At 44.5% G+C, this 14,335-nt stretch overlaps 1 protein-coding gene across 1 annotated transcript in view; it reads right to left on the reverse strand.

Annotated features, from left to right (window-relative positions):
* The window catches only part of LOC121279727 (laminin subunit beta-1-like), a 228,622-nt gene that overhangs the window by 52,450 nt on the left and 161,837 nt on the right, over positions 1–14,335 (reverse strand). The window contains exons 14-16 of the mRNA XM_041190979.1: positions 8,056–8,176; positions 4,967–5,159; positions 413–556 (exon numbers count right to left, since the gene is read on the reverse strand). Coding sequence (XP_041046913.1) covers positions 413–556; positions 4,967–5,159; positions 8,056–8,176 — 458 coding nt within the window. The remainder of the gene's footprint in view (positions 1–412; positions 557–4,966; positions 5,160–8,055; positions 8,177–14,335) is intronic.

Genomic DNA, 14,335 nt, shown 5'->3' on the forward strand with positions numbered 1-14,335 from the left:
AGATGGGTTTATACAAAAATCGGACAAGTTCTTGGTTACTTTTACTAAGGGCTTTTTACTGAGAGAACTTTTAAACTCAAGTTAAAATTCTCAAACAGCCCGTGGTGTGTTTTAAAGTCACACTCTTTGGATTATTAATCCATCACACCACTTTACCTTTCTGCTCACAGTTTCTGTCAAATACCTGCACTATCCCCGACATCCTGAACATTTCAATGACTGGGATTATGTTCTCTCTTCAATCATTTTATCCCATTCCATGAACCTGACACTACCGCCATGCATTCTTATCTACAAGCTGGAGATACAACACTGCCTGACCCTTGTTCAGAGTTTCTTCATCTAATCAGCAACAATATGCATTTATATAGCGCCATTAACATAATACAAACACACAAAAATTGAAACTTACGAGAGCAGCCATTGGGTCCAAAGCCATAGTAGTCAGGAGCACACTGGTCACAGCGCTGGCCAATCACATTGCTCTTACACTGACACTGTCCTCCGATCTTCTCACACACGGAGCTGGTGGAACCTTGTGGGTCGCACTGGCAAGCTGGAAATCAGAGATCAGAAAGATCGACAACAAAATTCTCTCAACACCCAATACCAGGAGTTTTGCAGAACAAGTCCATTCTGCCCAACAAGCTTTCTTCATCCATTCACAGGACGTTTGTGTCACTGGTAAGGCTGGATTTATTGCCATTGTCTACTTGTTCTTGAGAACGTGGCAATGCTCTGCTTTCTTGTATAAAACTGAATGGCTAAGCAGGGCTAGTTCAGGGGTAACCACATTGCCGTGGGTCTGGAGTCACCTATAGGCCAGACTGGGTGAGGATGGCAGATTTCCTTCCCTAAGGTGGGGGGCATTAGTGAAACAGATGGATTTTTTAGAACAATCCAACAGATTCATAGTCACCTTTATTGCAAGGAGCTTTTTATTCCAGGTTTATTGAATTAAATTTAAATTCTCCAGCTGCCATGGTGAGATTTGAACTCATGTCCCTGATTCCTAGCCCAGTAATATAACCAACGTGCTGCTGCACCTATACATGTCATCCAGATGCCACCAATTATCTCTTTCGCAATGTCCACCTCAATGTTCTTTCCTGCTGGTTACCTGCGTCTTGATTCCCCTTCACTTCCTTCCTCACTCCCCTTGTATATTGGTTGTTCAGTGATCGGGTGAGGCTTCCAGTCTGCGTCATACATTTTCCCTTGGGGCTGCTTCTTGATTCAGAGCCTCCCCTGTGAATAGCCACAGAGACGGGCAGAAGGCAGGCGCAGGTCCAGGTTTTCGCTCCCGGGTAGGGTGCGCGGAGATGGGTGTTGTGTGTGGTGGGGGGGGGGGGGGCGGGTTTCCTGGCTCAGTGAACCCGACCTTTAAAAATGGCCTCCCACAGTTGGGGTTTTTGTTCCGGGGAGTGGGCTGGATAGGACGTTGGGCCCGCTTCCCCCCCAGGGAATGAATGCAGAGGCTGCCGGGTTCAGAGGCAGGACAGGCAGAAGGGTTGCCTCTTGCTCTGGCACTTCAAGTTGTTTAAAAAAAGATTAAATTAAAAACAGCCCTCCATCCCTCATCCTCCAAACACTCCCCATACCACCTTATTCCCTCATCCACCCCATGGTCATTCAAACCCCCCATGCCCATTGCCCGCTCATACCCCCTGTGTCCCCCACAATCCCATGGCCCTTTTTTTTTGCTCGTTGATGGGATGTGGGTGTCACTGTCAAGGCCAGCATTTATTGCCCATCCCTAATTGCCCTGTTCAGAGGGTGTTTAAGAGTCAACCACAATGCTGTGGGTTTGGAGTCACATGTAGGCCAGACCAGGTAAGGACTGCAGATTTCCTTCTGTGAAGGGCATTAGATAACCAGATGGGTTTTCACAACAATTGGCAATGGTTTCATGGTCATTATTGGACTGCTAATTCCAGATTTCTATTGAATTCAAATTCCACCATCTGCTGTGATGGGATTTGAACCCAGGTTCCCAGACCACTACCCTAGGTCTCTGGATTACCAGTCCAGTGACAATACAGCTATGCCACCAGCTCCCCTTTATAGCCCTGTGCCAGCTGAGTGCCAACTCACGGCCTCACCCACCACCCTTTGCCCTTATTCCCTCCATACCAACTTACCTAGTATCCTTTGGTCAGCTTGACAGTTTCTTGACAGCTTAATAGTTCTTTGACAGTTGCTTGACAGCTTCGACAGCTCCAATGAGTTTATGCACTTTTTACACACAATCATGTTTACTTTTAACAATCCGAAAGGGTGCCTCACTTCTCCCAAATGTGTCCCGGGACCTGTCCAAAGGGTTACACTGTCTATCCAAACGAATCCACCAAGTTCAGACCTCCTCTTACCTGGTTTAATCTCCACATGCCAAGTTTCACACTCCTGGCCTACAGAAATCCCACTTCAGTGTAGGCAGCTGATGAGTTAAAGGGCTTGCTGCCTCAGTAAACCGAGCATTCATGAACTCCAGCCCGATTCCAGTCCTGCCTCATGAAAATAGGAAATTTTCAGGAGGCGGGGCTTAGAATTCCTGACCCTTTCCGGGATTTTCACCAAGGTGGAGAGCCTCTGCATCGTAGCAAAAATCTGGGCTGCAGAATCCAAAGGTCGATAATTTTATGTTCAACTGCCAGGCGTAAATTTGAACACCTGTGATCAGCGTGAGAGGATATAATTACCCCACTATAATTACCCACTGCTGGAACAATATCCCTGTCTTAGAGCAAGGAGGAGGAATTAATTAGGCTTCCCACTCCTGATAACTGATCAGTAACCCTGGCTGCTGATTGTCCTCAACCTGTCCTCATTGTTTATCTCTTAGGATTTGGGTAATGAGGGAGCGTGGGCCTTGTGACAAGTACAAATGGACACTGTGGCTCTGGAGTGACACTCGCACTTGATGTGCCTTGAAAATATGGACTCTGCGGGTTCTTTGTGTTACAGAATAGACCTCAGGTCATCAGTGCCCAGTAATGTGGAGCCGAGAATCCTCTTTCAAATATTTATTCTTTCAATGGGATGGCAAGACCAGCATTTGTTGCCCGTCCCTAATTACCCTCAAACTGAGTGGCTGGCTTGGCCATTTCAGAGGGAGGTTAAGAGTCAACCACATTGCTGTGGGTCTGGAGTCACGTGTAGGCGAAGCCGGGTAAGGATGGTAGGTTTTCTTCCCTAAAGGACATTGGCCGGAATTTTCCAGCCCCCCCCCAACCTCCCCATGGCGGGGTCAGCGAGCCATTGCAATCTCCATTCAGATGGGTGGGACCGGAAGGGGGTGGAAAATTCTGGCGATTGGTGAACCAAATGGGCTTTTACAACAATCGCTGAGAGTAACAGGGTCACCATTACTGGCATTAGCTTTGCATTACAGACTTCATTAATCGTATGTAAATTCCACCAGCTGCTAAGGTGGGATTGAACCTGTGTCCCCACCCCCAACCCCTCTCCACCCTCCCTACCTTCTCAAGGGTAATTATGAATGGGCAATAAGTGCTGGCCTAGCCAGGGACACCCACATCCTGTAAACGAATTTAACCAAGTACATTAACCTGAGCCTCTGCATTACTAATCAGTGACATGGCCACTAGGCCAATATCTCCCCCATCCAGGATGTGAAAGTACAAGGAAACTATCTCCTCTGGTAGGGGAGTCCAGAACAGGGGGACATCATCTTAAAATGAGGGCCAGGCCATTCAGGGATGATGCCAGGAAGCACACAGTTTTCACACAGAGCGGGGTAGAAATCTGGAACTCTCTCCCCCCCACCCCGAAAAAAAAAACACTGTGGATTCTGGGGGTCAGTTGGAAATTTAAAGGCTGAGTTTGATAGATTGATTGATTTTGTTGGGTAACTTTATTGAGGAATTTGGAGGAGAGGTGGATAAATGGGATACAGGTCAGATATGATCTAAACATGTGGCACAACAGACTCTTGGGGCTGAATGGCCTCCTCCTGTCCATGTGAGGTACATTGTCTGGATTCAGCCAGGTCTCGCAGGGTGGAGTTCCAAGAGCAAAAGCTCTGCTTTTCAGTAAGATTTATGAGGAATTTCCCCACCCGGACAGGGACGGACGAGTTCCTAATGGGAAGGGAAGGCTTTGCAATGGATGGAGAAGGACTTGAAGCCACGGGGCCTGAGAGACTAAGTTAGTACCTGACAGAGTAAAGATTAACTCATCCCCTGCCCACTCCACCAACCCCCCCCCCCCACCCCCAACCTAGTGGTGAACCCTTACAGCTCAGCATCTCACCATGAGGGAATAACAACTCCTGATTCTCGGAGCCGAAATGTACAGTTCAGAGCAGCCACAGACCTGAGAGCATGGGAGAATGTTAACTCTCTGTGCCCAGAATGGAGAAAAAGAATTTGCATTCCTACAGCCCTTTTCCCAACCTCAAGACATCCAAAGCACTTTACAGCCAATGAAATACCTTTTGCGGTGTAGTTACTGTTGCAATGTAGGAAACACAGTTTGTGCACAGCAAGCTCCCACAAACAGTACCACATTAATGGCTAGATCATCTGTTTTAGTGATGTTGGTTGAGGGATAAATACTGGTCCCAGGACACCTGGGACTCTTCTTCAAAGAAGTGCTTATGGGATCTTTTATGTCCAGCTGAGAGGGCAGACAGGACCTCAGTTTATCATCTCAGCTGAGAGACAGGCTGGCCCTAATGCTCCCTCGGCACTACCTTGGCAATCTCAGCCTGGATTATGAGCTCAAGTGTCCAGCCTGGGCCATGAATCCATGACTGTCTGACTCAGAGGTGAGAGTACTACTCGCTGAGCCATGGCTGACGTTTTATTTGAAGGTGCAATGAGTCAAGTAAACCCACTTCCCTCTCTCCCTATAATAAAACACGGGGTGGAATTCAGGATCAGGAAAGCAGATGGCTTTACACTGACACTGCACATTGATTTTCACTCAAAGTTGTCTTACTTACAGAGAGCCCCATCATGCATAATAGCTGAGATGCTGCAGATCAGCCTGACACACATTTCCGCCAACATTGGCATGCTGGCCATCATGAAGGAGTCAAGGCACATGTACCGAACCATCTCCTCACGGTGATGAATTGCAACCGGATCCGTGCCATCAAACCCTGGCAGCTCAGAATACTTGGGCAACAGAACCAGCTGCGGGGAAAGAGAAACCATCAGAACCGGGTCTGGGAAGCAGCAAAGTCTGTAAATTTACCCTTCAGATAACAAACAAGACGTCAAGCTGAAACAAAAACAGAAATACCTGGAAAAACTCAGCAGATCCGGAGAACCTGCCGATGCTGCCAGGACCTGCTGAGTTTTTCCAGGTATTTCTGTTTCTGTTTTCGATTTCCAGCAGCCGCAGTTATTTGTTTTACTGCCTTCAGTCACAGTACAACTGGTTTTAAGCTGCTCTCTCTGGTTAGCTATTTAAGCACAGCCTGTTGATTACCAACACAACATGGACATTATGTAATGATGTCATAGCGTTCTTACAGCAAAATTACCATTCAAAACAAGCTTGTATTTACACAGCACAGCAGCTTTACAGCCAATGAAGTATGGCACTTTGTGAAGTGTGATCGTTGTTATAATGTGGGAGGCATGGCACCCAATTTGCACATAGCAAGTTCCCATAAACAGCAAAGTGAAAACGACCAAGTAATCTGCTTTAGTGATGCTGTTTAAGGGATAAATTATTGGGCCCAGGACACCAGGGTGAACTCCCCAGCTCTTCTTCAAATAGTGGGATCGTTTACAGCACCTGAAAAAGCAGAAAGGGTTTTGGTTTAACATCTCATGCGAAACTGCACGTTGAACAGTGCAGCAAAATCCACCGGTTCTGCGTTGGGAGAGCGAGTCTGAGAGTGAGTGAGAATATTGGGCTCGGCGGGTGAACAGGCGCCTGACCCAGCTGGGCCTAAAGTGACACACGATGGCATCGGGTGAGAGGTTAAAGTGACACACGATGACATCGGGCGAGAGGTTAAAGTGACACACGATGGCATCGGGCGAGCATCCTGACACCATCGCGTACCCCGTGATATTTCGTCCGGTGGGTGTATATTCCAACAGAGGTATACTCCAACAGGGGAGTCAGAGACCGACAATTAAGATCATTAAAAAGGTCATCAATGTCAAATTTCCAAGCTGACGGTGGGCAGGCAGACAAAAATGCCAAGCAGCCTTTGTACTTTTTAGGAAATGTCATCCAGGGGCAGGATGAGGTTTCCTAAAGCAAATGAAAATAAAATTAAAATTTCATGTCCCTGCTCCGTCACATGAGGGGACATGTCTGATGACATTGTTATTTTGTTCATGAAGATTTTTCATCTCCCTCTGTGCTCGGTGTCTCAGGGAGATTGAAGTGCTCTTTCATGCCCGTGCGTGAAGGTTGTGCAAGGCCCACTTGCCCTCCTCCCCCCTGCCCACACAGGCCCGTGCTGAGCCCTGAGGCTCGTGTTCCACGCTGGACGGGTCTTAATGGGCCCACCTGCGTAAAGTCGCACTGCTTCCCGGCCGTCCCCACCCACCCCCGCCAAGGGCAAAATCCTGCCCTATGTGTTCAAGTGTCTGCGGTGGGACTGAAACCAATTAGCTCCCAATTCAGCAGCGAGAGAGCCAACCACTGAGCAAAGAGTGACACCAAACTTCAGCCCCTCACTCTTAATGGGCTACAGGAGGAGGTAATAGATTAAAGGGCATCGGGATGTGCTGGAGAGTGGGATTACACTGGGTGGGATATTAAAGGGTGTGGGAAGCGTGTGGAGCGTGGAATGATTGCATTGGTAACACACACAGTGGAATAACTGATGGAACAGAAGACAAATATAACTCTTGAAAAATCTTTTGTCAGTAAATCTTGTGAGCCTGTTGGAGTATACCCCTATTGGAGTATACCCCTGTTGGAGTATACCCCTGCTGGAGTATACCCCTATTGGAGTATACCCCTATTGGAGTATACTTCTGTTGGAGTATACCCCTGTTGGAGTATACTTCTGTTGGAGTATACCCCTGTTGGAGTATACTTCTGTTGGAGTATACCCCTGTTGGAGCATACCACTGTTGGAGTATACCACTGTTGGAGTATACCCCTATTGGAGTATACCACTGTTGGAGTATACCCCTGTTGGAGCGTACCACTGTTGGAGTATATCCCTGCTGAAGCATACCTCTGTTGGAGTATACCCCTATTGGAGTATACCACTGTTGGAGTATACCGCTGTTGGAGCATACCACTGTTGGAGTATATCCCTGCTGGAGCATACCCCTGTTGGAGTATACCTCTGTTGGAGTATACCCCTATTGGAGTATACCCCTATTGGAGTATACCACTGTTGGAGTATACCCCTGTTGGAGCATACCACTGTTGGAGTATACCCCTGTTGGAGCATACCACTGTTGGAGTATATCCCTGCTGGAGCATACCCCTGTTGGAGTATACCTCTGTTGGAGTATACCCCTGTTGGAATATACACCTGTTGGAGTATACACCTGTTGGAGCATATCCCTATTGATGTATGCCCTTGTTGGAGCATACTCTTGTTGGATCATACCTCTGCTGGAGTATACCTGAATTGGCGCATACCTCTGTTGGACTATACACCTGTTGGAGTATTCACCTGTTGGAGTATTCACCTGTTGTAGTATACCCCTGTTAGAGTATGCTTTTTTTGGTTTGGAGTATAGCCCTGTTGGAGTATACACTTCTTGGAGTATACACAAAGATGCATTAAAGATTAATAGAAAACTAAGTGTTTTCATAAAGGTTTATATTTTGGAAAACAGAAAATCTAGGACATGTTCAGCAATAAGATCAGTATCTGTAAGACAGCTATCGGTTATAATACATCACCAGTTTCTAATTTACCTGCTGGGTAATTCCAGCATTTGTAAATTTTATTTCAGATTTCTGGCATTTGTGATTTTTAAAAAAAATTTTTGCTCTGTATATGTAAAAGGTAAATGCACAGAATGATCTAATGGGGAGTGGTCACTGTACTAAGGTATCAGCAGTTAAGAGAATGACTGAGGCCTTTTAAACACTTACAGAATCCACCAAGATGAAACTGTTTGTGTTCCATCGAGGAGCCCGGAGCCGCTGGTATCTGATGCTAATCTCGTAATGGATGTTGGGCTCAAAGCAGAAAGGTGTTGTAACCATGACATACCTGTAGGGAAAGCAGACAGCCATTCATGGCAAGGGATACCCACACACATCAGAACACATACACTGACTGCCAAAGCGTCATATGCATAAAGTCACCGAGTACTAAGGAATAAAGAAACAAAAGACTTACATTTCTATAGCACCTAGCGCAACCTAAGATGTCCCAAACTGCTTCACAGTGAACGAAGCACTTTTGCGTGCAGTTACTGTATAACGTAGGAAACATGGCAGCCAATTAGTACACAGGAGGATCCCACAAACAGCAATGTGAAAATGATCAGATCATCTGTTTTAGTGATGTTGGTTCAGGGATAAGCAATGGTCAACAAGTCAGGGAGAACTTCCCTACTCTTCAAAATAGTGCCATGAGATGTCCACCTGAGGGGGTAGACAGGGATACCACATAACATCTCATCAGAAATCTGGCACCTGTGAGAGTGCAGCACTCCCTCAGTGCTCCACAGCTGGGGCAGCTTAGACTTTTGTGCATACTTCCTCTTGAGCAAAAATGACTCCTGCTGGATGATACTAAATGCAGGATCGGCTGGCCAGTAACAGTATACACAGGAGTTACTGTCCTGTATAATAAACACAGGAGTTGCAATGCCCTATTACATAATTATTCATCTTCTTATTCTTCTTGTCTCTTATTGTGTCTAGAGACACGTGACAGACAAAGCTCCAGCCTGCGTCTGTTTCTATAGCTCGTTATTTCCTGGAGCATGTCACAAGCCTGTGCCCAGAGGCTGTAGATTCAGCTGGGGGCGGTCAATTCTCATGAACCATGGCTGCCCAGGAGAATCTTGTATTTTTAGTGCCTGCCATAGGCATATTGGGAAGATTTACAGGTTGATAATCAACCTGTTTAACTGCATTATGAACGCAACTTCTGTGTCCATTCAGTCCCAGAGAGGGATTCAGACCCAAGGAATGTGGATCAGGGGCAGGGGCTGCTGTTCTCTGTAATATACACAGGGGCTGCTATTCTCTGTAATATACACGGGGGCCGCTATTAACTGTAATATACACAGGGGCTGCTGTTCTCTGTCATATACACAGGGGCTGCTGTTCTCTGTCATATACACAGGGGCTGCTATTCTCTGTCGTATACATAGGGACTGCTGTTCTCTGTCATATACACAGGGGCTGGTATTCTCTGCAATATACACAGGGGCTGCTATTCTCTATAATATACACAGGGGCTGCTATTCTCTATAATACACACAGGGGCTGCTGTTCTCTGTCAGATACACAGGGGCTGCTATTCTCTGTAATATACACAGGGGCTGCTGTAATCTGTCATATACACAGGGGCTGCTGTTCTCTGTCATATACACAGGGGCTGCTATTCTCTGTAATATAAACAGGGGCTGCTGTTCTCTGTCATATACACAGGGGCTACTGTTCTCTGTCATAAAAACAGGGGCTGCTATTCTCTATAATATACACAGGGGCTGCTATTCTCTATAATATACACAGTGGCTGCTATTCTCTATAATATACACAGGGGATGCTATTCTCTATAATATAGACAGGGGCTGCTGTTCTCTGTCATATACACAGGGGCTGCTATTCTCTGTAATATACACAGGGGCTGCTGTTCTCTATAATATACACAGGGGCTGCTAGTCTCTGTAATATACACAGGGGCTGCTGTTCTCAGTCGTATACACAGGGGCTGCTGTTATCTGTCATATACACAGGGGCTGCTATTCTTTGTAATATACACAGGGGCTGCTATTCTCTATAATATACTCAGGGGCTACTATTCACTATAACAGACACAGGGGCTGCTATTCTCTATAATATACACAGGGACTGCTATTCTCTATAATATACTCAGGGGCTACTATTCACTATAACATACAGAGGGGCTGCTATTCTCTATAATATACACAGCGGCTGCTATTCTCTGTAATATACACAGGGGGTGCTATTCTCTATAATATACTCAGGGGCTACTATTCACCATAACATACACAGGGGCTGCTATTCTCTATAATATACTCAAGGACTGCTATTCTCTATAATATACACAGGGGCTGCTTTTCTCTGAAATATACACAGGGACTGCTATTCTCTATAATATACACAGGGGCTGCTTTTCTCTATAATATACACAGGGTCTGCTATTCTCTCTAATATACACAGGGTCTGCTGTTCTCTATAACAGACACAGGGGTTGCTATTCTCTGTAATATACACAAGGGCTGCTATTCTCTATAATATACACAGGGGCTGCTATTCTCTGTATTATACACAGGGGCAGCTATTCTCTATAACATACAAAGGGGCTGCTATTCTCTATAATATACACAGGGGCTGCTATTCTCTATAATATACACAGGGGCTGCTATTCTCTGTAATATACACAGGGGCAGCTACTCTCTAATATATACATAGGGGCCGCTATTCTCTATAATATACACAGGGGCTGCTATTCTCTGTAATATACACAGGGGCTGCTATTCTCTGTAATATACACAGGGGCAGCTATTATCTATAATATACAAAGGGGATGCTATTCTCTATACTATACACAGGGACTGCTATTCTCTATAATATACACAGGGACTGCTATTCTCTATAATATACACAGGGGCTGCTATTCTCTATAATATACACAGGGGCTGCTATTCTCTGTAATATACACAGGGGCAGCTATTGTCTATAACATACAAAGAGGCTGCTATTCTCTATAATATACAGAGGGGCTGCTATTCTCTATAATATACACAGGGACTGCTATTCTCTATAATATACACAGGGACTGCTATTCTCTATAATATACACAGGGACTGCTATTCTTTATAATATACACAGGGGCTGCTATTCCCTCTAATGTACTCAGGGGTTGCTATTCCCTATAATATACACAGGGACTGCTATTCTCTGTAATATACACAGGGACTGCTATTCTCTATAATATACACAGGGACTGCTATTCTCTGTAATATACACAGGGACTGCTATTCCCTATAATATACACAGGGACTGCTATTCTCTGAAATATACACAGGGACTGCTATTCTCTATAATATAAACAGGGGCTGCTATTCTCTGTAATATACACAGGGACTGCTATTCTCTATAATATACACAGGGGCTGCTATTCTCTATAATATACACAGGGGCTGCTATTCTCTATAATATACACAGGGGCTGCTATTCTCTGTACTAAACACAGGGACTGCTATTCTCTATAATATACACAGGGGCTGCTTTTCCCTCTAATATACACAGGGGCTGCTATTCCCTATAATATACACAGGGAATGCTTTTCTGTAATAAACACAGGGACTGCTATTCTCTATAATATACACAGGGACTGCTATTCTCTGTAATATACACAGGGACTGCTATTCCCTATAATATACACAGGGACTGCTATTCTCTGAAATATACACAGGGGCTGCAATTCTCTGTAATATACACAGGGACTGCTATTCCCTATAATATACACAGGGACTGCTATTCTCTGTAATATACACAGGGGCTGCTATTCTCTATAATACACAAAGGGACTGCTATTCTCTATAATATACACAGGGGCTGCTATTCTCTATAATATACAAGGGACTGCTATTCTCTGTAATATACACAGGGACTGCTATTCTGTATAATATACACAGGGGCTGCTATTCTCTATAATATACACAGGGGCTGCTATTCTCTATAATACACACAGGGGCTGCTGTTCTCTGTCAGATACACAGGGGCTGCTATTCTCTGTAATATACACAGGGGCTGCTGTAATCTGTCATATACACAGGGGCTGCTGTTCTCTGTCATATACACAGGGGCTGCTATTCTCTGTAATATAAACAGGGGCTGCTGTTCTCTGTCATATACACAGGGGCTACTGTTCTCTGTCATAAAAACAGGGGCTGCTATTCTCTATAATATACACAGGGGCTGCTATTCTCTATAATATACACAGTGGCTGCTATTCTCTATAATATACACAGGGGATGCTATTCTCTATAATATACACAGTGGCTGCTATTCTCTGTAATATACACAGGGGCAGCAGTTCTCTGTAATATACACAGGGGCTGCTGTTCTCTGTCATATACACAGGGGCTGCTATTCTCTGTAATATACACAGGGGCTGCTGTTCTCAGTCGTATACACAGGGGCTGCTGTTATCTGTCATATACACAGGGGCTGCTATTCTCTGTAATATACACAGGGGCTGCTATTCTCTATAATATACTCAGGGGCTACTATTCACTATAACATACACAGGGGCTGCTATTCTCTATAATATACACAGGGACTGCTATTCTCTATAATATACTCAGGGGCTACTATTCACTATAACATAGAGAGGGGCTGCTATTCTCTATAATATACACAGCGGCTGCTATTCTCTGTAATATACACAGGGGGTGCTATTCTCTATAATATACTCAGGGGCTACTATTCACCATAACATACACAGGGGCTGCTATTCTCTATAATATACTCAAGGACTGCTATTCTCTATAATATACACAGGGGCTGCTTTTCTCTGAAATATACACAGGGACTGCTATTCTCTATAATATACACAGGGGCTGCTTTTCTCTGTAATATACACAGGGTCTGCTATTCTCTATACTATACACAGGGTCTGCTGTTCTCTATAACAGACACAGGGGTTGCTATTCTCTGTAATATACACAGGGGCTGCTATTCTCTATAATATACACAGGGGCTGCTATTCTCTGTATTATACACAGGGGCAGCTATTCTCTATAACATACAAAGGGGCTGCTATTCTCTATAATATACACAGGGGCTGCTATTCTCTATAATATACACAGGGGCTGCTATTCTCTGTAATATACACAGGGGCAGCTACTCTCTAATATATACATAGGGGCCGCTATTCTCTATAATATACACAGGGGCTGCTATTCTCTGTAATATACACAGGGGCTGCTATTCTCTGTAATATACACAGGGGCAGCTATTATCTATAATATACAAAGGGGATGCTATTCTCTATAATATACACAGGGACTGCTATTCTCTATAATATACACAGGGACTGCTATTCTCTGTAATATACACAGGGGCTGCTATTCTCTATAATATACACAGGGGCTGCTATTCTCTGTAATATACACAGGGGCTGCTATTGTCTATAACATACAAAGAGGCTGCTATTCTCTATAATATACACAGGGGCTGCTATTCTCTATAATATACACAGGGGCTGCTATTCTCTATAATATACACAGGGACTGCTATTCTCTATAATATACACAGGGACTGCTATTCTTTATAATATACACAGGGGCTGCTATTCCCTCTAATGTACTCAGGGGTTGCTATTCCCTATAATATACACAGGGACTGCTATTCTCTGTAATATACACAGGGACTGCTATTCTCTATAATATACACAGGGACTGCTATTCTCTGTAATATACACAGGGACTGCTATTCCCTATAATATACACAGGGACTGCTATTCTCTGAAATATACACAGGGGCTGCTATTCTCTATAATATAAACAGGGGCTGCTATTCTCTGTAATATACACAGGGACTGCTATTCTCTATAATATACACAGGGGCTGCTATTCTCTATAATATACACAGGGGCTGCTATTCTCTATAATATACACAGGGGCTGCTATTGTCTATAATACACACAGGGACTGCTATTCTCTATAATATACACAGGGGCTGCTTTTCCCTCTAATATACACAGGGGCTGCTATTCCCTATAATATACACAGGACTGCTTTTCTGTAATAAACACAGGGACTGCTATTCTCTATAATATACACAGGGACTGCTATTCTCTGTAATATACACAGGGACTGCTATTCCCTATAATATACACAGGGACTGCTATTCTCTGAAATATACACAGGGGCTGCAATTCTCTGTAATATACACAGGGACTGCTATTCCCTATAATATACACAGGGACTGCTATTCTCTGTAATATACACAGGGGCTGCTATTCTCTATAATACACAAAGGGACTGCTATTCTCTATAATATACACAGGGGCTGCTATTCTCTATAATATACAAGGGACTGCTATTCTCTGTAATATACACAGGGACTGCTATTCTGTATAATATACACAGGGGCTGCTATTCTCTATAATATACACAGGGACTGCTAATCTCTATAATATACATAGGGGCTGCTATTC

The sequence above is a fragment of the Carcharodon carcharias genome, chromosome 7, assembly GCF_017639515.1.
Source record: "Carcharodon carcharias isolate sCarCar2 chromosome 7, sCarCar2.pri, whole genome shotgun sequence".
Taxonomy (NCBI): Eukaryota; Metazoa; Chordata; class Chondrichthyes; order Lamniformes; family Lamnidae; genus Carcharodon; species Carcharodon carcharias.